At 42.1% G+C, this 22,104-nt stretch overlaps 1 protein-coding gene across 4 annotated transcripts in view; it reads left to right on the forward strand.

Moving 5' to 3' along the window:
• The window catches only part of FAM189A1 (family with sequence similarity 189 member A1), a 466,939-nt gene that overhangs the window by 368,582 nt on the left and 76,253 nt on the right, over positions 1 to 22,104 (forward strand). For 3 of the 4 annotated variants that reach the window (XM_045448858.1, XM_045448859.1, XM_045448861.1), the window contains exon 4: positions 18,468 to 18,602. The exons of the other annotated variant lie outside the window; for it this stretch is intronic. In XM_045448858.1, coding sequence (XP_045304814.1) covers positions 18,468 to 18,602 — 135 coding nt within the window. The remainder of the gene's footprint in view (positions 1 to 18,467; positions 18,603 to 22,104) is intronic. 4 annotated transcript variants of the gene reach the window in all.

The following is a 22,104-nucleotide window of genomic DNA, read 5'->3' on the forward strand; positions in this document are numbered from 1 at the left end:
AGAAGGCAGTGCTTATCCTAGTATGATAGGGAAAGGATGGGATCAAATAGGCGGAGAGGGAAAGGCCTAGGACCTGAGGTCCCTAGGTGGGGGAAACACATATTTTGGAACAATGCTGAGAGTGTCTGACCACAGCAAAACCCCCTCAGGTGTAAGGTTCCTCTTAAAATTGTAACAGACACCGCCTACTCCCCCTCAGGTTCTCCTCAGGAATTTGACCAAAGACCTGACTAAAAATAAGTAGACCATAAAACAGATGACCCACAAGGAACAGTATGGCCATAGACCACCCCTCATACAACGGAAAGGAGGCAATCAGGAACGGACAACCCAGCACCTAGAGTTATCAAGCCAATAAGGGTAGGAGTTAAGAAGGGACAAGGGGGAAAAGTCTAATAAACTTTTACTTGCTGCTTGTTTTGTGTCCAACTCCTCATTCTTCAAAGCAGCAAGACAATGAACCCCAGGTATTGAGGTTAAAAAATCCTGCAACACTGGGGCAGTTTACATACACTCTGATGGCGTGTCAGTGGGCAGTGTGCACAGTGCCCTGAGAGACACTCGCACATGGGGTGCAGGGGAACTCGAGCCTTAGGGTACTGGGTCCCACTGGGGCAAGCAGAGGCAGCTTCCAGAGTGGGGGATGCTTTTGCCAAGTCTTAGAAAATACAATCCTGTCTTTGTATTCTTCGCCTTGGGTGACGGCAACAGTGTGAGGTGGGAAACAGAATGTGTGGGAGGAACCAGAATCAAAATGCAACTTTCTAACTGGTTCCCATCATCACTTGAAGGTGTCCCCCTGACATATTGCAAGTGTCCAGCTCCGTGACTTTGCATAAACCCATGGAAGCAGTACCAGGTGCAGAGATAACATGGCCAACATCCCTAGGAGGCCCCGTCTTTCCTTCTCCTAGGGGCTCACCCTCCGCAACAGCAGCCCTATCTTAACCTCTGTCAGCTTTCCTAACTTTCAACGTTTTATAAATAGTATCCTACGTCAGAATATTGTTTCCTGCTTTTTTCATGCTATGTGTCCGTTGAAGTCCATCATCTCATTGCAAGTAGCTCTGGTTTCTCACTGTATGGACATACCACAGTTCATTTTCCCATCCTTCTCTTGATAGACATCAAGGTATTTCCAGAGACGCTGTGGAGGAGGGTGCTGCTGTGAATATTCCAACATGCATCTTATGATGAACATCCCATCCCCATGCCTTTCTGCTGGTCATGCCTACAAGTGCGGTCTCTGGGTCCTGGGGTACACATGTGTTTGGCTTTGGCAGATGGTGACGAACAAGTTTTCCAGAGTGGTTTGCGCTGTCTTCACTTCCACCAGGAGTGTACATGCATCCATTTGCTGAGGAATCTCACGTCTATTGTGTGCTGGTGCCTCCCCCAAACCCGGGCTGTAACTTGGGGCGGAAACACTGGGGGCAGAATCACTTCTCCCAGCTGCCGGGCAGAGAGGCAAGGAGAGCACTTGGGAGCCTCGTTATGTGCCAACATTTCTTAGCCATTTCAGAGTAGACTATCCATGTTTAAGGAATAGGCTGATTCTCCCTTAGCTGAGCATCAATGTTTTATCCTTATGTACTTCAGTTGGAAACAGGTTTTTATTTTTTGTAGCCACTATCTACTATGGCATGTGGGTTTCACCCATGTGCTAGTTTTCATCATCTGGCACTAAGTGCCAAGAGCAGTGTGTTAAGTAGGAATCTGAGGCTGTGTCTGGGCTCCATGGGGAGCAAGCATGAAAGCTGTTTTTACCACCAGCCAAAGGGGGAAAGGATGGGATGTGTGTCTTGTGTTCACCATCCCTTCTGAGGAGGACGCACCAAGTAAGTCCCAGCTCTCAAGAATTCTAACAGTGTTTTAGGAAGAAAAAAAACAGGTAGAGTTAAAAAATCATCATAAAGCAAATTAAAGTGAGTGCTATCATTAAGAAATGAGCTGCCATGGGGTGCCTAGGTGGCTCAGTCGGTTGGGTGTCCGACTTTGGCTCAGGTCATGATCTCATGGTTCATGAGTTCAAGCTCCTCCTCATTGGGCTCTGTGCTGACAGGTCAGAGCCTGGAGCCTGCTTCAGGTTCTGTGTCTCCCTCTCTCTCTGCCTGTCCCCTGCTCTCAGTCTGTCTCTCTCTCTCTCAAAAATAAATAAACATTAAAAAAAAATGAGCTGCCAAATCTGGGAGAAGAGAAGACAAAGGTTTTAGACATACTGTGGAGATCAGGAAAGTTTACACAAAGGAGGGCAGCTGAGCTGGGCCTTGAGGGATGTGTTTCCTGGAGGGAGTTGGTTCAAGGGAGCAGTCCAGGGAAGAAACACTAGTAATAAGGGGCAGAATGAGAATGAAAATGTCTCAGCTATGGGGTGCCTGGGTGGCTCAGTCAGTTAAGTGTCTGACTTGGGCTCAGGTCACGATCTCGCAGTCAGTGAGTTCAAGCCCCATGTCGGGCTCTGTGCTGACAGCTCAGAGCTTAGAGCCTTCTTTGGATTCTGTCTCCCTCTCTCTCTGTCCCTCCCCTGCTCATGCTCTGTTTTGTCTCTCAAAAATTAATAAACGTTAAAAGTTTTTTTTTAATAATAAAAAAAAAGAAAATGTCTCAGCTTGTCCTGGGAACGTAAGCAATTTGGTGTGTCTGAAACACAGGAAAAGTGGAGAAAGGATGATGTGTACTTAGAGCACAAGTTCTGGATTCAGTCCTCCTCCGTTGCTGACCAGTTCTGTGACCTCAGGCAAGCCACTTTCTGAGCCCCATTTTCCTCATTTGTAAAGATAGTAGAGATACAAAGTTCTTAACACAGTTCCTGGCTCACACAGATTTCAGTAACTGTCACATCATAGACACCAATTATTCATCACAACACAGTGGTTTTGTGTCCATGTATAGTTAAATGTAAATATGCATGTGTATATATCAACATATATGACAGCTGGAAAATTTCACTTCAAAATATTTATGTTTATTTTAGTGCTGAACAAAAGTCATTTTTTTTTCAATCCTTTTTGTCTTATTTTACCTATTATTATTATTTTGGAGACAGAGCACAAGCAGGGGAGGGGGGCAGAGGGAGAGAAAGAGAGAATCTTAAGTAGGCTCCATGCTCAACACAGAGCCCAGTGTGGGGCATGATCCCACAACCCTAGGATCCCCCAACCCTGAGTCAAAATCAAGAAGAGTCAGACACTCAACTGACTAAGCTACCCACGTGCCCCTGTATTCTCCCTTTTGTTTTCTTTTTCTTTTTCTTTTAAAAATTTTTAATGTCTATTTATCTTTGAGAGAGACAGAATGCAAGTGAGGGAGGGGCAGAGAGAGGGAGACACAACCCGAAGCAGGCTCCAGGCTCGGAGCTGTCAGCATAGAGCCCAACGCAGGGCTTGAATCCATGAACTGTGAGATCATGACCTGCGCTGATGTCAGATGCTTAACCGACTGAGCCACCCAGGTGCCCCTCCCTTTTCTTTTTAATACTTTTTTTTTTAATGTTTATTTTTTAGAGAGAGAGAGCATGAGCCAGAAGGGACAGAGAGAGGGAGACAGAATCTGAAGCAGGCTCCAGGTTCTGAGCTGTCAGCACAGAGCCCAACACAGGGTTCGAACTCACGAACTGCGAGATCATGACCTGAGGTGAAGTTGGACACTTAACTGACTGAGCACCCATGTGCCCCTATATTTACCCTTTTAAACCCTGTAGGAACATAGGAAATTTCACTTCATATTTCTTAAGAATGTAGAAATTTCTAACTTTGTCATATTTTTAGATTATTTGAAAAATGTATTTGAAAAGGTTTTCTAAGGGTAAATCCATCTTTATAATGTATCACGGTAACTGAATTGGTTTAAGAATTAACTTTGCAGGGTGCCTGGTGGCTCAGTCAGTTAAGCATCTGACTTCGGCTCAGGTCATGATCTCACGGTTCATGGGTTCAAACCCTGCATCAGGCTCTCTGCTGACAGCTCGGAGCCTGGAGCCTGCTTCGGATTCTGTGTCTCCCTCTCTCTCTGCTCCTCCCTTGCTCATGCTCTGTCTCTCTCTCAAAAATAAATAAACTTTAAAAAAATCAACTTCGCTAATGAAAAAGGTGTTCCCATTTCAAAGTCTTAAGGTGAGGTAGAATCAGTGTATCCTATATGTATATGCCTATTTACTTGACATTCTTTGCATTTTTCTTTCAAAATATTCAAGATTCAGGCTGTGAGTTTTTTAAAATCCCAAACATTTCCCAAGAAATAAAAAGTGGTAGGAAATCTATAACTAATTATTAATAGTTTTTGTCATTACTTACTGCTCTCTTGGCGAAAATGTTCTAAAATAAATTGTTTGATTACATGGTTACATTTTAAAAGGATCATTTTCTCTTTAAGAAAAAAATATCAGCCAAGGCCCACCTATGTGAAACCCAAATCACAAGAAAGCAGAAGCCATCCACATCTGGAATGTGGTCAGGGGGCTGTAGAGGGGGACACAGTTCTATATGCTGTGGCATCTCTTCTGGGCCATTAGATGTTGACTTGGCTTATGGTCTCAGAAAGTTAGTTAGTTAGTTAGTTATGGTCTCAGAGAGTTATTTGTTTATTTATTTATTTATTTATTATTTTTTTGTCTGAGACCTTATAAGCTGATGGGAATTGAAGATACTGGCTTTTTAAACTCCCACACAAGCCATGGTCTGCAGGTTGGACTTGGGTTCCTTCCTGGCTTCTCTGCGTGGGTCAGTTGTGTAGTAACTTTCTCATGAAGCTGTTGTCCTTGCTCCTGCTTGGCCAGCAGGCTGGTTCTGCAGAAGCTATTACATCTCTCTTCCCCAGGGTAGGTGACCAGCGGAGGCAGAGTCATGGATATACCAGAACTACTGCTGAGATGTGGTACACCTTAAATTTACACAAGGTTAGATGTTGGAGGTATTTCAATTTGAAGAAATACAGCTGAGACTTAGGTGTTTCTGTATTTTCTTTTAATGTTTATATTGGGAGGTGGGGGCAGAAAGAGAGGGAGACAGAGAATCCAAAGCAGTCTGTGCTATGACAGTGCTGAGCCTGATGCGGGGCTTGAACCCATGATTGGTGAGATCATGACCTGAGCTGAAGTAGGATGCTTAACTGACTGAGCCACCCCGGTGCCCCTATTTCTGTATTTTCAAAGTCAGAATAACAGGTTACAAGCCATTATTGTAAGGACAGGCTACCCTAACCCATCTCAATCCCATCCCTGCCTAGGAACAACTTACTAAACCCCTGAAGGAGAACCAGGTCAGGAGGGGTAGCATGTGGGGCTGTGTCACTGGCTTGGCAGGGAAGCTGGAGTGATCGTGATGGGCTGGCTGGATCCCCAAGCCTGGCGGGAACCCTCTGCCTCTCACGGGAACAGACGCTCCAGTCCCTACCGCCTCCGGAGCAAGGAAGAGCCTAAAAGGCCAGGAAAGGGTGCCAGCTGCAGGGGCTCCTGTGGCAAATAGATTCAGATGCTTGGGAAGGAAGGGGGTAGTCCTGCTGTCACCAGCCCAGAGAGTCCCGCTAATGCTGAACTCCCAGCAATGTCACACTCGGGAGGGAGACTGTGATGGAGAAGGTAGAGTTCGTTGGTCTTAAACTTTCTGTGTTCATGGCACTCTTGTGAATATTAAACATTATGGCAGAACATTGAAGCTAAGTCAGTAATTATCACAATGTGATAGTTATTGTTTCTTTTTTTCAAACACCTTTATTGTGATATAATTCATATATCACACTAGTTACTCATTTAAAGTGTACAATTCAGTAGTTTCTAGTGTATCCACCAATATGTGTAACCATTACCACAATTTTAGAACATTTTCATTACCTCAAAAAGAAACCCCATATCCTAAGCATCATCCCCCTATGTCCTTATTCCCACCTCCACCCCCAGCCCCAAACAACCACTAATCTACTTTCTGTCTATTGATTTTACTGTGCTGGACATTTCATATGAGTGGAATCCTATACTTTGTGGCCTTTTGTGTCTGACTTCTTTCACTCAGCATAATGTTCTCAGGATTTGTCAGGTTGTAGCATCATTACTGGAGTTTCTGGGGTCTTGTCAGTGTCATTCAGTGTCCTGAGTGTCCACCAGTATGAGAGTTACCTAGTCCTACATCAATAGGGCCTGTGTTTTAGGAGCCCTCCACTGTCAACAGCAGGGTGTCCACAGGACAACAGAGGGGTCACTCAGAATAAGCAGGACTGGGATTGGCTGAGCCGAGTTATTGAGTTTGGCAGATTTGACAGATTAATGAGAATGTCTGCAAAACTGATGTAATGATAAAAGTATTCAAAAGTAGTGGTGAATTTTTGCAAACCTATTCTCCAATTAAAGTAATAAAATGAAAACACTAACAACTAACAATATTTGCACTTTGCACTTTTACCCCAAGAGCACGAAGCTCAGAGAACTTCTGTGACTTGTCCTGGGTCATTCTTTAGCAGACAGGATCCTGAATGGATCTGACTCTGTCCCTCATGCTTTGCTTTTCTCTGTGGCTCAGCAGGCTTGTCACCCTCAAGGACAGTCTGCCCAGTGAGCGTCCCCAGGGTCCGTGGGCTGCCCCCAAGGTTCAGCCTTCCCCACTGCGTTCCTTTTAGGAGTGTCTGAAGGTCACATATCTGTCTCGTTTGTGCTTCTTAAAAGAATCCAGGGGTATCCTTCTCTGTTGTCTAAGCCCTTTGTACTCCCAGACAGGCTGATGGACCATAAATAAGGGGGGGGGGCAGGCTGGCTGTTAAATGCTCCAAAGAGATTCATGAAAAATTACTGCAGCTTCATTTGCAAAGCTCTGCTGTGTTGTTCCCAGTGACCCGAACACTGTGGGGGCACTCCTGAAATAAATCTGTCAGCCTTCCGCACACCCAAGATGTTGAGGTCAGAGAACTGATCGGGAGGTTTCCAGAATTTTTCTTACAATTAATCACAAACTCAGTGAAACAACTGATGGAAAAGATTTATTTTGATGTCTATTCCCCGGGGTCACTGAAGGGTTATTTGACGTGATAATCGCTGCTTCCCAGCCAAGCCAGGCCTCTCCCTTCCTTTTTCCACCCCCCGAGGAAGCAGTCTTGCCCTTTACATGAGCTCCTTCAGTCTTCATACCAAGGTAGAGGCATGATCATGTGAAATAATTCCTTGCATGTTTTTGAGATGTGAGAAGGCAGACTATATCAGAACTCTGGACACTTTGTCCAGTTGATCAAAGTGGAAGGACACATCAGAGCCAAAGGCCATGCTCCCAGATCCCAAGGTTGTGAATCCCCAGTGGTGCCTGTTAGCCAGTGGTCATGGCATGATGTGAACTTGCCAGACTGTAATTTGACTCTCGTGTATTAATATAGTTACATGGGTAGAAGAAAAGGAAAACAAGCATTTGATTCATTTCTTATAGTTTCTTTTTATGAGTTGATTAGACTCTAAACCAGATGCAACTTTCTGGAGGACCATTTGGCCCACTTGCTTTTGGGCAACATGTCTCCCTGTTATGTGCATTTCTGGTGCCCAGCACCTACTCAGCCATGAGGCAGGCCTGTGAACCAAGCTGCTCCAACTGGAGTTCTTCTCCAGAATTTGGGATCTTTAGGAAAGTCACCAATAAGTGAGGGAAATGAGGGACCTTATCCCAGCTGTGCATCCAAAGAAGATGGCACATGTTTTAGGCCACTTAGATGTCCTTAGCTGCCGCCTTGTAAGATTCCTTCTATGGTTCATAGTCTGTTCATGTTTTTGCAAACCTGGCTGTTCCAGTCTGTTTTGTTTTTCGCATTGCCAATTTTATCAATTGATGTTTGCATAGAAAATCATCTATTTTTTTCTAGATTTTCAAATGTGTTGGTGCAAAGTTATCCCTAGCTTTTTCTTCTCCTTTTTAATCCCCTCTGCATTTGTATTTATGTTCCCTTTCTCATTCCTAAAGCTATTAGGGATATTAAGTCTTTGCTCATCTCCTGAAAACATATCTAGGAGCTCTAGACCCATAACCTAGAAGGTTAGTAGCTTTGGTGGACATTGTGTGTATTGTGATTGCTTTGTACTCCAGGCCTGGCTGGCCAGAGCCTTTGTTCTTATCTTTTATTTTGAGACTTTTCTAGCTTTCTGAGATTCTTGGTTTGCCGTTAAAAGGACTCTGCACCCCATGTTTGTGCAACCATCCTTTTACATTTTCCTGAGTTTTTATTGTTTTAATTTCGATTCTTAGTCAAATATATTTTATTTTTATGTTTTGAGACAATTATAGATGAATAGCTTACTATGCCAGCACTATTATTAAGCAAACTGTCTTTTTCCTACTGAATTGAAATGCCATGTTTTTCATTTACTAATTTCCTATAGATTATCAGTCTGATTTCTGAAATTTTTCTATCCCATTGAACTCTTTATTTATTTTTAAGCCATGACTTTAGTGTTTTGATTACAACGTTAATATCTGTTAAGACATCCACTGCTCTCCCATTATCTCTTTTGGTTTTCAAAAATTTTTTGGATAATTCTTACATGTTTGTTATTTTATAAATCTTTAAAATGATTTTGTCTGGGGTGCCTGGGTGGCTCAGTTGGTTAAGCGTCTGACTCTTGACTTTGCCTCAGGTCATGATCTCATGGCTGTGAGATGGAGCCCCACTCTGAGCTCCATGCTGAGTGTGGAGCCTGATTGGGATTTTCTCTCCCTCTCTCTCTGCCTCTTCCCCACTCATGCTTTCTCTCTCTCTCTCTCTCTCTCTTTCTCTCAAAATAAATGAATAAACATCAAAAAATTATTTTTTCCAGTTCTATCCACTCCATTGGGATTCTGATTGGAATGCCAGCACAAGTGTGCATTTCTTGGGAAGGATCGGCAGTTTGTAGGATATTACATCTTTCCATTTAGGAATAGGCTGTGCACCTTCATTGATTCAGGCAGTAGGTGTCAGTCAGGACACATAGTGAAGAAGCCAACTCAAGCTAGTTTTCACCTAGAAGGGACCCAAAGAGTTCACAGAGTCTCCAGGACAGCCAGAAACCAAGTTTGGAGGCTATAAGGCCAGGAAAGGAAAGATGCTTCAAATTATACTCAGGAACTGCTTTGAGGAAGACCCCATCGTCACGGGGCCAGTAGTGTGACCCTGCTGACCCTAGGCTTTGGATACTGTCTCCAGAACCTCACTTCCTGCCTCCTCTGGAAACTGGCTGTGTCTGCTGCCCCCTATTTCAGAATGAAGTCCGTGCAGTACATACCTGTGTCCCAAGCTCCCACCTAAGTCCTGTGCAGGAGTGTCTCATAGTGGAGCCCTCCTATAAGGGCTCCCTCCCAATTAGGCAGGCCTGGAAAGCATTTCTGGAGAAGGTAGACCGACTCATAAGGTTAGTATTCCCCAAACTGAGGAGGAAGGCTTAATGGCATTGGGCGGCCAGGTAGAATGACCCATATCTGTTATACCTGAGTTATTGCTACATAATAAGATTTTATATATAGCTTCCCATTGGTCATTTTATTTTCATATTTAATTTATTTTATGTTAATGTATTTTTAGGTATTTTGTATTTGTTACTATTAACTGAGTACAATACGTTTGTCATTTTTATTTTTTAATTTTTTTTAAGTTTTCTTTATTTTTTTTAGTAATCTCTTCACCCAGCATGGGGCTCAAACTCATGACTCCAAGATCAAGAGTCTCATGCTCCTCTGACTGAGCCAGCCAGGCCCCCTGCCATTTTTATTTTTATTTGGTTGTTACTAGTATCATATTTTTAATAATCAGTATAACAAATAATCTTAATTCCAGTTTTTTTAGTATATTCTCTTAGGTTATTTTAGATAATCAATCATATAATTTGGAAAGAAAGACAATTCTGTCTTTTCCAATATTTACACAACTTACAATATTTTCTTACTGCATTAGCTAAAACATAGGAATTATCTTTCCATTAAAGGTCACAAGCAACTCAGCTTGAAATACCATTTTGGACTTCCCAGTATCTTTTATGGTCATTGGACTTTGGGTTTACTGCATCTTTTGGATTCAGTACAGTAGTTTATATTTTGCTATGAAATTATCCGGGTTCTCTAGATTTTTGGATTTATGGCCTTAGACCTGCCTGCATTCTCTAAATCTCCAACATTCTATATTTAAAGCTCCTTTCTCATTTCTAATCATGTTTGCTTTGGCTTTTGTTTTGTTTTCGTTTGTTTAGTCCTACCTGGGGTTTGTCTATTCAAGAATTATCTTTGGGCTTTATTATCCTAATATCTTTAATCCTATCCTCTATTCCATTACTCTCGCTTTTTATGTTAAATTCTTCTTTGCTATTTTCTGTAAACTTGGTTTTGTTCTTTTCCTGATTTAAGTTTTACATTTTATTTTCAAGCAAGCCATTCATTTTTAACCTTTTTCCTTGAGAATATAAAACATATTTAAGAAAGTCTGCAAAACAAAAATATAAAGCTCAGCAGTTTATCATGAGGCAAATATGCATGTGACCTCCACTAAAATCTACAAATAGAGCATCTCCAGAAACCCAAGACCCTCCTTATGCACTCCCAATTCATTGCCTCTCTGTTCCCAGTGAGGATAGTCACTAGGATATTACAATTAGGATATTACATTAGATTGGGTAGAAATCTTTAATATAAATGGATAATGCCAAACTGTATTCCAAAGTTGTTGTCCCAGTTCACAACCCCATCAGCAATGTATAAGAGTTCCTGTTGCTTCACATCCTTATCATCACTTGGTATTGTCTATTGTAATTATTTTTCAATTTTAGCCATTCTGGTAAGAGTGCAACCAACATCATATTGTAATTTTGATTTCTATTTTTCAGATTACTGTTGTGGTGGGCTCCTTATCACATTTCACATTGGGTTGTCATTTCCTTAATGTTTAAGTGAGGGGTTTTTTGTTTGTTTTGGATATGTTTTCTGTACTTGCATGTAACGCAAAATCTTCTATTTTACTCTCATTTGGGTATTATTTTATGAAAAGTTTTTCATTTCAAATACATTTGTCATTTGTTTATGATTAATACATTTTGAGTCATGCTTAAGAAGTGTTTTCCTACTCCAAGGACATGAAGGTATTCTTATCATCCTCTCACAGTTTTATTGCTTTGACTTTCATATGTTCATATATAGTCCATGATAAAAATGCCTCCATGAACAATTATGAACATTCCTGAAATAAATGAATTAATAAAAAGTCTCAGTAAAAAAATAGAAGATCTAAAGAGCCAAATGAAAATTTTAAAACTCAAAAATGAATGAAATAAAAAGCTCCATAGCTGGGCTCAATGTCAGAATGAAGGGGAATGAGAAAAGAATCAGTGAACAGAAAAATGGAACAGTAGGTAGAAAGTACCCAAACTGAACACCAGAGAGAAAATTGAATAGAAACAAAAATGAAGAGAGCCTCAGTGGTTTATGGTCTAACATTCATGTCACTGGAGTTACTGAAAGAAAGGATTAAAAAAGCAAGGCTGGGGCACCTGGGTGGCTCAGTTAAGCGTGGGCTCTTGATTTCAGGTCAAGTCATGATCTCACAGTTCATGAGTTTGAGTCCTGCATTAGACTTCACGCTGCCAGCTTGAGTCTCTCTCTCCCTCTTTCTCTGCCCCTCCCCCACCCATGCTTGCGCTCTCTCTCTCTCTCTCCCCCCCTCTAAAAAATAAATTAATAAACTTTTTTTAAAAAGTAAGGCTGAAAAATACTTGAAGAAATAATGGCTGACAATGCCCCAAATTTGGCAAAAGACATTAACCTAAAAATTCAAGAAGCTGAGCAAATCCAAACAGGATGCTCCCAAAGAAATCTGCACCAACACACACCATAGTCAAACTTAAGAAAACTAAAGACAAAGAAAAATCTTGAAGTAAGCCATTAAAATAATGATAATTTACCCATAGGGGGAAAAAAAACAATTAGGAAGAAAAGATTCTCTGTTTTCTAAAACCATTATAATAGTAAGTGTCCTGTTTATAGTTTATAATTCCTTATTTCCTCCTTAGAATTCTTTATTTATATAAATGCTTTATTTCCTGTCTCTATTCTTGCCCTAGGGTATTTACATGGTTGCCATAATTTACTGTTTCATCTTACTCATCTTACAGTGTAAGTTTCCTTTGCTATTATGGGGAATATTTCTAAACATGTGGAAGTTAAACAGCACACTTACAAATAATCCATGAATCAAAAAGAAGCCTCAAAGGGAATCCAAATATATTTAGAAAGGAATGAAAATAAAGCATGACATATCAAAATATGTGGGATGCAGCTAAAGTAATACTAGGGAAATTTGTAGTACTAGTTGCTTTCATAAGAAACAAGGAAAGGTCTCAAATCAATAACCTAACTTCCTACCTCAAGATACTAGAGAAGAAAGAAAATCAACCCAGAGCAAGAAGGAAACAAAGAAGATAAGAGCACAAATCAGTGAAATCACAAACAAGAAAATAATTGAGAAAACCAATGAAACAAGGAGCTGATACTTTGACAACATCAACACAATTGACAAAGCTCCCCTAAGAAAAAAAAGATAAAGGACACAAATTACCATGTCTGGAATGAATTGGGAACGTAACTTCAGACTCTGCAGACATCAAAAGATAATAAGGGAATAATATGAACATTTTTACACACATAAATTTAACAACATAGATTAAATGGATCAACTTCTGGGGCGCCTGGGTGGCGCAGTCGGTTAAGCGTCCGACTTCAGCCAGGTCGCGATCTCGCGGTCCGAGAGTTCGAGCCCCGCGTCGGGCTCTGGGCTGATGGCTCGGAGCCTGGAGCCTGTTTCCGATTCTGTGTCTCCCTCTCTCTCTGCCCCTCCCCCGTTCATGCTCTGTCTCTCTCTGTCCCAAAAATAAATAAAAACGTTGAAAAAAAAATTAAAAAAAAAAATAAATGGATCAACTTCTTAAAGAACACAAAACTACCATAACTCACACAATATTAAACAGTTTCAATTACACTATAACTATTAAGGAAATTAAACTTTTAATTTAAAAACTCCCCAAAACAAAATCTCTAGGCCCAGATAGTTTTCACTGGATAAGTCTACCAAATATTTAAAGGAATTAACACCATTTTCACATACTCTTTCCCAGAAAATAGAATAGGAGTGAATACTTCCAAGTTGATTTTATGAATCCAGTATTATGTTCTACCACAACCAGAGAGAGAATACAGTAAAAGAACACTAGAGACCAATATCCCTAATTCACATAGATGCAAAGATCCTTAACAAAACATTAGGAAGTAGAATTCAGCATATATAAATAAAATTACATATCATCTCCAAGAGGGGTTTATTCCAGGGATGCAAGGCTGGTTCAATATTCAAAAGTCAATCAATGTAATCTATGATATTAATAGATGAAAGAAGAAAATCACATGGTCAGATCAACTGATACAGAAAAAGCACGAACAAAATTGAATATCCTTCCATGATAAATAAATCCTTAGAAAAATAGACTTAAAGGAGAACTTCCTGAACCTGAAAAAGAGCATCTACAAAAACCCTATAGTGAACACAATACTTAATGGGAAAAGACTGAAAACTTTCCCCCTAAGATCAGAAACAAAGCAAGCATGCCTGTCCTCACCACTATCGTTCAATGTAGTATATATAGTGCTAGAAGTTCTAGTTAATGCAACAAGGTAAGAAAAGCAAATTAAAGCATACAAATCAGAAAGGAAGAAATAAAACTAACCTTATTTGTAGATGACATGAGTGTATACATAGAAAATCCCAAGGAATCTCCAGAAATAATCCCTTAGAACTAGCTCACAGGATACAAGCTCACAGGATACAAGATAAACGTACAGAATTCAATTGTATTTCTCTATATTAGCAATAAGTGTATGGGCACCGAAATTGAAAACACAGTCCTATTTATAATCACTCAGAAAGTGCGCAGGGGTAAATCTAACAAAATATGTACAGCACATGTACACTGAAAAACTACATAACGATGATGAAGTAAATCAAAGAATTCTAAGTAAGTGGAGAGACATAGTGTCCTCGTGAATTGGAAGAATCAGCATAACAATGTTATAAATTCTCCTCAAATTGATATGCAAACATAATGCAATTCCTATCAAAACCCCAGCAAGTTTTTTTTTGTAGACGTAGACAATTTTATACTAAAATGTATACAGAAAGGCAAAGAAACAATTTTGAAAAAGAACGAAAGGGGAGGAATCAATTTTATTTCAAGACTTATAGCCACAGTAGTCAAGGAAGAGAGATAAGTAGATAAATGGAACACAACAGAGAACCCAGAAATATGCCCAACTGATTTTTGACAAAGGTCAAAAGCAATGGAGAAAAGATAGCCTTTTCAACAGATGGTGTTGGAACAATTAGATATCTATGGGTAAAAATAACAACTTCATCCTATGTGCCATAGTAAAAAGTAGACAAGGTCTAACCATTCTTCGAAGTGGCTGTGCCAATTTACACGCCCACTAGACCTGCCTGAGGGTCCCCAGTGCTCCACATCCTGGCATATTCTTGGGAGTTTCAGTCTTTGTAATTTTAGACAGGAAAGTACTAAAGGAACTTACTTCCCCCAAAATGAGATCGTAAGCCAAGACACAAGAGGGGATCTAACAAAGGAAAGAAAATTCGAGGTGATAAAAGAAAAATGTCCCAGCATGTACATGACTAGTGTAGACAGACCACTTATAGATTGACGAGTCCAGATTAAAGCAGGACAGAGAGGCTCCATGGAACTGTCTCTAAGAAGAAAATAAAGCTGACAGAACATCTGATGAGTAGGATTACACTCAGGGTATATTTTCAGTTCTCTTGGGGAGATTGGGGGTGAATTAGAGACAAGCACATAGGACACTAAACAAGCAATAAAACAAAAACAGTTAAGACTTTAGAATAAAAGACAAAGATCATATATAGTACATGGTTTATTTGACTATGTGGTTTGCACATATTTTCTCACGGTCGATAGTTTGTCTTTCATTCTTGTAACGGGTCATTTGTAGCACAAAAGTCAATTTTTGCTCATTATATTTTTGGTGTTACTCCAAGAACTCTTTGCCTAGCCTTAGATCCTAAAGATTTTCTCCAGTGTTTTTTTTTCTAAAGATCGTATAAGTGGGGTTTTTTTTACATTTAAATTAAATTAAAATTAAAATACATTAAAATTAAATTAAACCCCAGCCACAGCACAACAGAGTTGGTCACAGTAAATTGCTGGGATGTGCATTTACTCATGTGGGTGATGATTGGTCTTGGGCACTACCTGAGGCACTAGGTACTTACTGTAGCTTAAATAGATTTTCCCTGATTATAGAATCTTAGTTCTTCAGTTGGAAAAAATCGTTGTGTGCTCTGTAGCAAGTACTGGGCTGTGGCTTTGAATTCAGAGCAGGCATACTTTAACAAGTATCTAGCGTGAGACACCATTTCAAATTTATTATGCAGACTTGGCGGTGGGTGCCTTGAGAATCTTGTTTCAGGCCTTTCTGTTCCATTGAAGGAGACTTACCTAGACCTGTCTGCTCCCCGCAAATTATCTCCTCCTTCCTCTTCCAGCGTTATGTTGTTTTATCCCCACAGAGTGCGATGTGATAAGCTATTTACATGAGTGTAGCTAGTGGACCATGCGATGTGCTGCCTCTTTCCAGGGATCTGTTCATGCCAAACAGGCTGCACCTCATGTTGTTCAGCCAGGGTGGCAGGCAGCAATGGAGAGATTGGGAGAGAGAGCCGTTCCCAGCCAGCACTGTTGTAAGTTCTGCGTGCATCTGTGAATAAGACAGACCCAGATCCTTCGCTTACACTCTGATGGGCGGAACAGAAGATAAACAGAATGAGTCCATCTCAGGGCATGTGAGAAGGTGGTAAATTCTATGGTCAGGAGAGAGAGCAGAGGAGAGTGAGGGGGATCCAGGGTGGGGCGGAGGGAGGGAGGGAATAGGGAAAGGCAAAAGTGGGACATCAGGGGGAATAGAGTGGATCTCTGGGGAAAGAGTTTCTACAGTTTAAGTGCCTGACATTAAGCTTTTGATTGTCAAGGTATTCATTTCAAAGACCTCCATCTCAAATAAACACATTGCCCAGAGTTACAAGTCACACAACAAATAAGGAGCCAGGCTGCCCCAGCCATGAAGTTTCCCTCCCTGCTGGGCGACCCAGATAACTGACCTCTTGAGTTGTCCTGCTTTTCCCTTCCCATGCCCTAATTCCTGCTCTTAGGGTTTAAACTCACCAATAAAGAACAAACCCGTGAAGCCCTAAACACCCCACCCTGGACCACAGTAAAGGCAGAGCCCCAGGCCCCCTCTACCTTCACCCCCTATCATGACATCACTACATGGCCCTGGGTATGCTGTGTCCCCTCCAGGAACTGCAGCCAATAAGCTTTGTTTTGTCAAAGTTCCCTGACAGTTGTTGCTGAGGAGTGTTTTGCAATCATTTCAAGAACCACGGGGCTGGTCTAGCCACAAGTGTCTGTGGGGAGCTCATCACAGGTAACATGGGCCCAGGTGAGTGCCTCCAGGCATTCCTGATCAATAGCATCACTATCAATAGGCTGAGACCACCACAAAACAGTTCCCATTGCAAGAGCAATGACTGACTTCTCAGTCCTTCTTCATTTCATGGCATCTCTAGTTGGAGGAGAACCTGTCTGAGGGGTCTGTTAGGGAACAAAGTCCCCACAGCCTCAGCCCAGCCCTGGCCAGCCAGCAGGAAAGGGCCTTGCAGGATTGAGGGGCCCAATCCCAGCTGTCCCTGAGTTCTGGTGTGCAGGATTGAGGGGCCCAATCCCAGCTGTCCCTGAGTTCTGTGTGTTCTGTGGGTCAGCAGGACAGGCTGCCTCATACAAAGGGGGGACTTGTACTGAACGACCTGGCCCTGCACACCTCCTGTGCACCTCCACTGTGGAATGTTGTTATGGGTGACAGTGTTGTTAGGGCTCCCTCAGCTGGACTCCATGCTCAGGGTGGACTTCAACTCTGGAGACTGGAGATATCACTAAAAGCATTAAAAGCAAAAGCAACCTTCCCGGCCCCCGGCCCGTAGGTGAGGTGGCGGAGGCTCTTGGCAGTGGTTGGTGCAGGTATGGCTCTCCTCCTGCTGGCCTCCGCCCTCAGTTCTCCTCCTCCAGTCTGTCAGTCATCATTTTAGATCAAATTAGAAGAGCAGAAATTGAAGCATAAAGTAGGTAAAGGATAAATTAACTTGAGGTTTAAAAGATGAAAATTTGGCCCTGGACAATACCCTTGACCTATGGCTGTCCCTTTTTATTTCACTTCCCTGGAAGTCTGTGTTAGTGAGCAGTTGGGTGTGTAGGTGACAGCAGCTAGGCGTGGAGGACTCAGCCAGCAATGGGAACAAGTCAGTGAGGGTGGGTGCCTAGGGCTGTGAGTTGCAGAAGGCAGTGACTTCTCATTTCTGCAGGCTGGCGATGCCCGGTCCACTTCAGGCTGCAGGGGGGTGGGGGGGCAGGCATGCTCTGAGGGTTTCCTCCTGGGCTCCAAGCTTTCAAAACACTTGAATTGCATTTTTTCCTTCCCTGGTTTTTAATTTTCCAAGACATGTTTATTTACACAGCATTTATTGAAATGCCACACCTTACACATTGTGAATCCTGTGACTGTAACATGTGGTGGTTGCCCTCGGGGAGCACACAGGACATAAATAACTACAGCTAGATAAAATAAGTCTCCAGCAGATCTGGGGGCAGAGTGCGCTGCCCAGAGAAGAAGCAAGCAGCTCCGGAGAGGGAAAACCAGACAAGGCCTCAAGGATGACATGGGAGTTGGGTCTTGACAAATGAGTAGGAGTTTGATAGGCCATGACATTATAGTCAGGAAATTGCTGACCCTGGGAGCAGAACATGCCAAGACACAGAGCTATGATAACATGTCTCCATACATAACTCAATAGGAGTAGCATTCTGTTCATTTCCTTTTGTTTTTAGTGTTTATTTTTAATTTATTTTTGAGAGAGAGCAGGAGAGAGGCAGAGAGAGAAAGAGTGACAGAATCCCAAGCAGGCTCCGCAATGTCAGCACACAGCCCGATGCAGGGCTCGAACTCACAAACCATGAGATCATAACCTGAGCCAAAATCAAGAGGAGTCGGACACTCAACTGACTGAGCCACCCAGGAGCCCTTCTGTTCATTTACTTTAATGTCTTTCTGTGACTCCTCTGTAACTGTCTGTTACTATCACTTAGGTTTCTTCAAGCTTATTTTTTTTCTTTTTCATTAATTGCTTTGAAAATCGGAATTTGAAGTTATTCCTCCTGGTGTGTGTGTGTGTGTGTGTGTGTGTGTGTGTGTTTCCATGGCTTTTGTCAAGATAAATCATTTGGCTTTATTACTTAAAGAAAACTGAACCAGGATGCTCTGAACTGAGGCATTTTCATGTGATCTTAATTGTGTAGCTCAAGTGTACCCGCCAGGGCAGAATGCCGTTTTAATTGTGAGATCTGTCTGTGTTCCTCTGTCTAGATTAAGTTTGACAGTGTCGGGGTGTGTGTCTGCTGTGAAATGCAGCACCAGTCATCCGGCTGCAGCAACCTTGGGGAGACGCTGAAGCTGAATCCGCTGCAGGAGGACTGCAACGCCGTGAGGCTGACGTTGAAGGTGATGGCCAAGGGCACTGTTTATTCATGCATTCCATCCCATGCATTTACAGACATTTTAGGAGAGCTTTACTCATGTATCTATTCCTTCCACTTCTTAATTCATCTCTGTAGCTGAAATGCAAGAGGGAATATCTTTCCGGAGAACATTTTATAGGATTATAGATTTTCACTTTAAAGGTGTTGCTTTCTGGATCTCGTTTTCCATTTTTACCATTTCACTTTCCTGCCTCTGACATATGTGGAGTAGGATATGAATGGTTGAAACAGGTCTTTACAAATGTGGATGTGATGCATTCTACTGCTTTTCTAACATTTTTGCTGGTACACCATCAGGGAACAGATGGGCATTTATTTTGCCTTTTTAAAAGATATTTGGAGAAAGACATTTTACAATTTCCCACAGCAATCTATTCTTGTGTACAGCATCTGATTTTTTTAAATGACATGGAAAATTGTTTATATTATTCCTTTCTTTTTCTTCCTGCAAGTTTTTTTTTCTCCTGAAAACCAAAATTGGCTGCTTAAAAATGCATATGAACAATGAACCCAGTTCTTCTCTTTTCCCTGGGTGAAAATGTGCTAAAACTTTTCTAAAAGGATGCAGCAAGGTCAAAGGAATGCTTTATGGTGATAAAATTGTATTTACAGTATGTAGGGAGCTCTAGAGTATGTCCATAGGGAACACAGTATGTGGGGAACTGGAGACTCGAAGAGTCATCCTGGAATCGGGGGAGAAAGGAGCAAAGTGTTGCCCTCTGGAATTGAGTACCTGGGTGTCATTCCAAATGCTGGCAACAATGACCTGTTGGTTTGGGCGAGCTCCCTATTAGTCCAGGGCACTGTGAAAACATGTGGCAAATGGGCAGTGATGTAAGAGAGATAGGAAATGTGCCTAAAGTACAGGATGGGACTGACTTCCTCTCGCAGAGTGGTTCCAGCAGCCCTCCAGAGTAACAGATCCAGGAGGCTCAGAGGAACCCGGACTGCAGCACTCAAGGGCCTGTCCTCTTATGTGCAAGGTGGTTCTTGCCACCTCACGTTGCATACAACCATGGTTTCTCTCACTATGGGCTTGCACAGGGTCAGTGTCTGAGGCCCACCGTGGCCTTTCACAGCCCTCCTGGAATGGGGACATGGGCAGCTAGTGCTCACCCTGAGATCTCATTCTGACAACTCCTAAGTCACCTCCTGACTTTTTCTTTCCGTATTAAAAAAAAAAAAAAAAAAAAAAACCGGGGCGCCTGGGTGGCTCAGTGGGTTGAGCATCTGACTCTTGATTTCAGCTCAGATCACGATCTCACAGTTCATGGGATGAAGCCCTGCTTCAGGCTGTGTGCTGACCATGCAGGGCCTCCTTGGGATTCTGTCTCCCTCTCTCTCTCTGCCCTTCCCTGGCTGGCACTCTCTGTCCCTCAAACTAAATAAACATTTTTTTTAACTTAAAAAAAATTTTTTTAATTAAAATAAATTTTTAAAGGGTATTTCTTGCTGCCTATAACAAGACAATAGGTAATTATAATTAAATTACAGTGCAGTCACTGCCCCCTGGAAGAGTGGACAAATCCCCCAGGGAATCTCGCAGTCTGGAGGCCACATGGGTGCGTGCATGCAGTTAAATAGCTATGTCATGTCCCACTCAGTTGATGGGCTAGAGGTATTTGGTCTGAAGTCCCAAGACCTTGGATTCCTTTATGACACCTGTACTCAGTGGGACCCTCCCAGGACCTGTCTTCTTGACTGTCTATCCCCTGAGGAGTGGCTGTGGCCTGAAAGATGGTGCTGGAACCACAGTGCTCCCTCTAAGAAGGCCCAGGCTGGGCTGATAAGCCTGCAGTCCCACCCACCCTTTCCTAGTGCCCCTGGCTCTGGTGCCCTGATGAGGAAACCACTTGAGGGGGGATAACTACAATGAAACAAAGTGAAGGAGACCTAAACAGTTCAAGTCAGTGCAGGGGAGTCTTCTCAAACGGCTCATCCCCATGGGTGTTCAAATTGCCCAAGACAATGGTGAGAGCTGAAGGCCTGAGAAAGACTACACCAAACTTCTGAATAAATTTGTTTTAAAAAAAACTTCTCCGGATGTAGGAACTGTCAGAGCTGGTGGCATGAGGCTCAGAATAAGGAGGATTTATGATTGAAAAAGAGGGAGCAGTGAGCAGCCTGCCCCCCAGCTGAGGGCCAGTAATGAGAGCAATGGCCTTGAGTGTATAGGGTGGGGAGCTGAGTTTCATCTGGAATCTGGTAGATGAAAGACACTTGGAAGGGAGGGTCTGTTTACTGCCGTCCTCTAGCTTTGTTATTTTCCCAAATCATTTTGGCTATCCTAGTTCCTCTGCATTTCCATGTAAATTTTGGAATCAGCTTATCAGTTTCTCCAGAAATCCTGCTGGGGTTTTGATTGGGGTGGCATTCACTCTGTATCTCAGTTTGGAGAGAATCGACATATTCGTGATATAGCTCTCCATTTACTTAGGTCTTTAAACATTTTTTTTAATGTTTATTTTTTATTTTTTGAGAGACAAAGAGAGACAGAGTGTGAACCAGGGAGAGGCAGAGAGAGAGGGACACACAGAATCCAAAGCAGACTCCAGGTTCTGAGCTGTCAGCACAGATCCCAACATGGGGCTCAAACCCTCAAACCATGAACTCATGACCTGAGCTGAAGTTGGACGCTTAACCAGCTGAGCCACCCAGGCGCCCCAGTTCTTTTTATATTCTACTAGTGTTATGCAGTGTTTGAGATATCGATCTTAACATATTTTCTTTAGTATTTTTGCTTATGGTATTTCATGTTTGTTAGTGCTATTTTAATGGTACTTAAAAGTTTTTTTAACCATCTCTTGTTCATTGCTAGTATATAGAAATTTGATTTTTGTTACTGATCTTGTATCCTGTGATCTTGTTAAACTCACTTAATAGTTCTGGTAGCTCCTTTATAGATTCTTTTGGATCTTCTCTGTAGGCAGTCATGTAAAATGCAATGAGAGGCAATTTTACATCTTCCTTTCCAGTCTGAATACCTCTTCCTTCCTCCCTCCCTCCTCCTTTCCTTCCTTCCTTCCTTCCTTCCCTCCCTCCCTCCCTCCCTCCCTCCTCCCTTCCTTCCTTCTTCCTTTCTTCCTCCCTCCTTTCTTTCTTTCTTTCTTTCTTTCTTTCTTTCTTTCTTTCTTTCACCTCATTGCAGTATTGGATAGACATGGTGAGAGCATACATCCTTGCTTTCCTGATTTTAGGAACTAAATATAGTGTTAGCTCTAAGTTTTTCTATAGATGCCCATTATCAGGTTGTAGAAGTTATCCCTGGTTTTCCTAGTTTCCTGAGAGTTCTTCTTATCATGGTTGGACATTGGATTTATCCGTCTTTTTCTGCATCGACTTAAATGTTCATGTACTTTTTCTTTTTTGGTCTGCTAACATGGTGAATAACACTGATTGACTTTTGACAGTGAACCAGCCTTGCATCCCCAACATAAACCACACTGGGCCATTTTCCCCTCAGC

This window comes from Leopardus geoffroyi, chromosome B3 (genome assembly GCF_018350155.1).
Source record: "Leopardus geoffroyi isolate Oge1 chromosome B3, O.geoffroyi_Oge1_pat1.0, whole genome shotgun sequence".
Lineage (NCBI taxonomy): Eukaryota > Metazoa > Chordata > Mammalia > Carnivora > Felidae > Leopardus > Leopardus geoffroyi.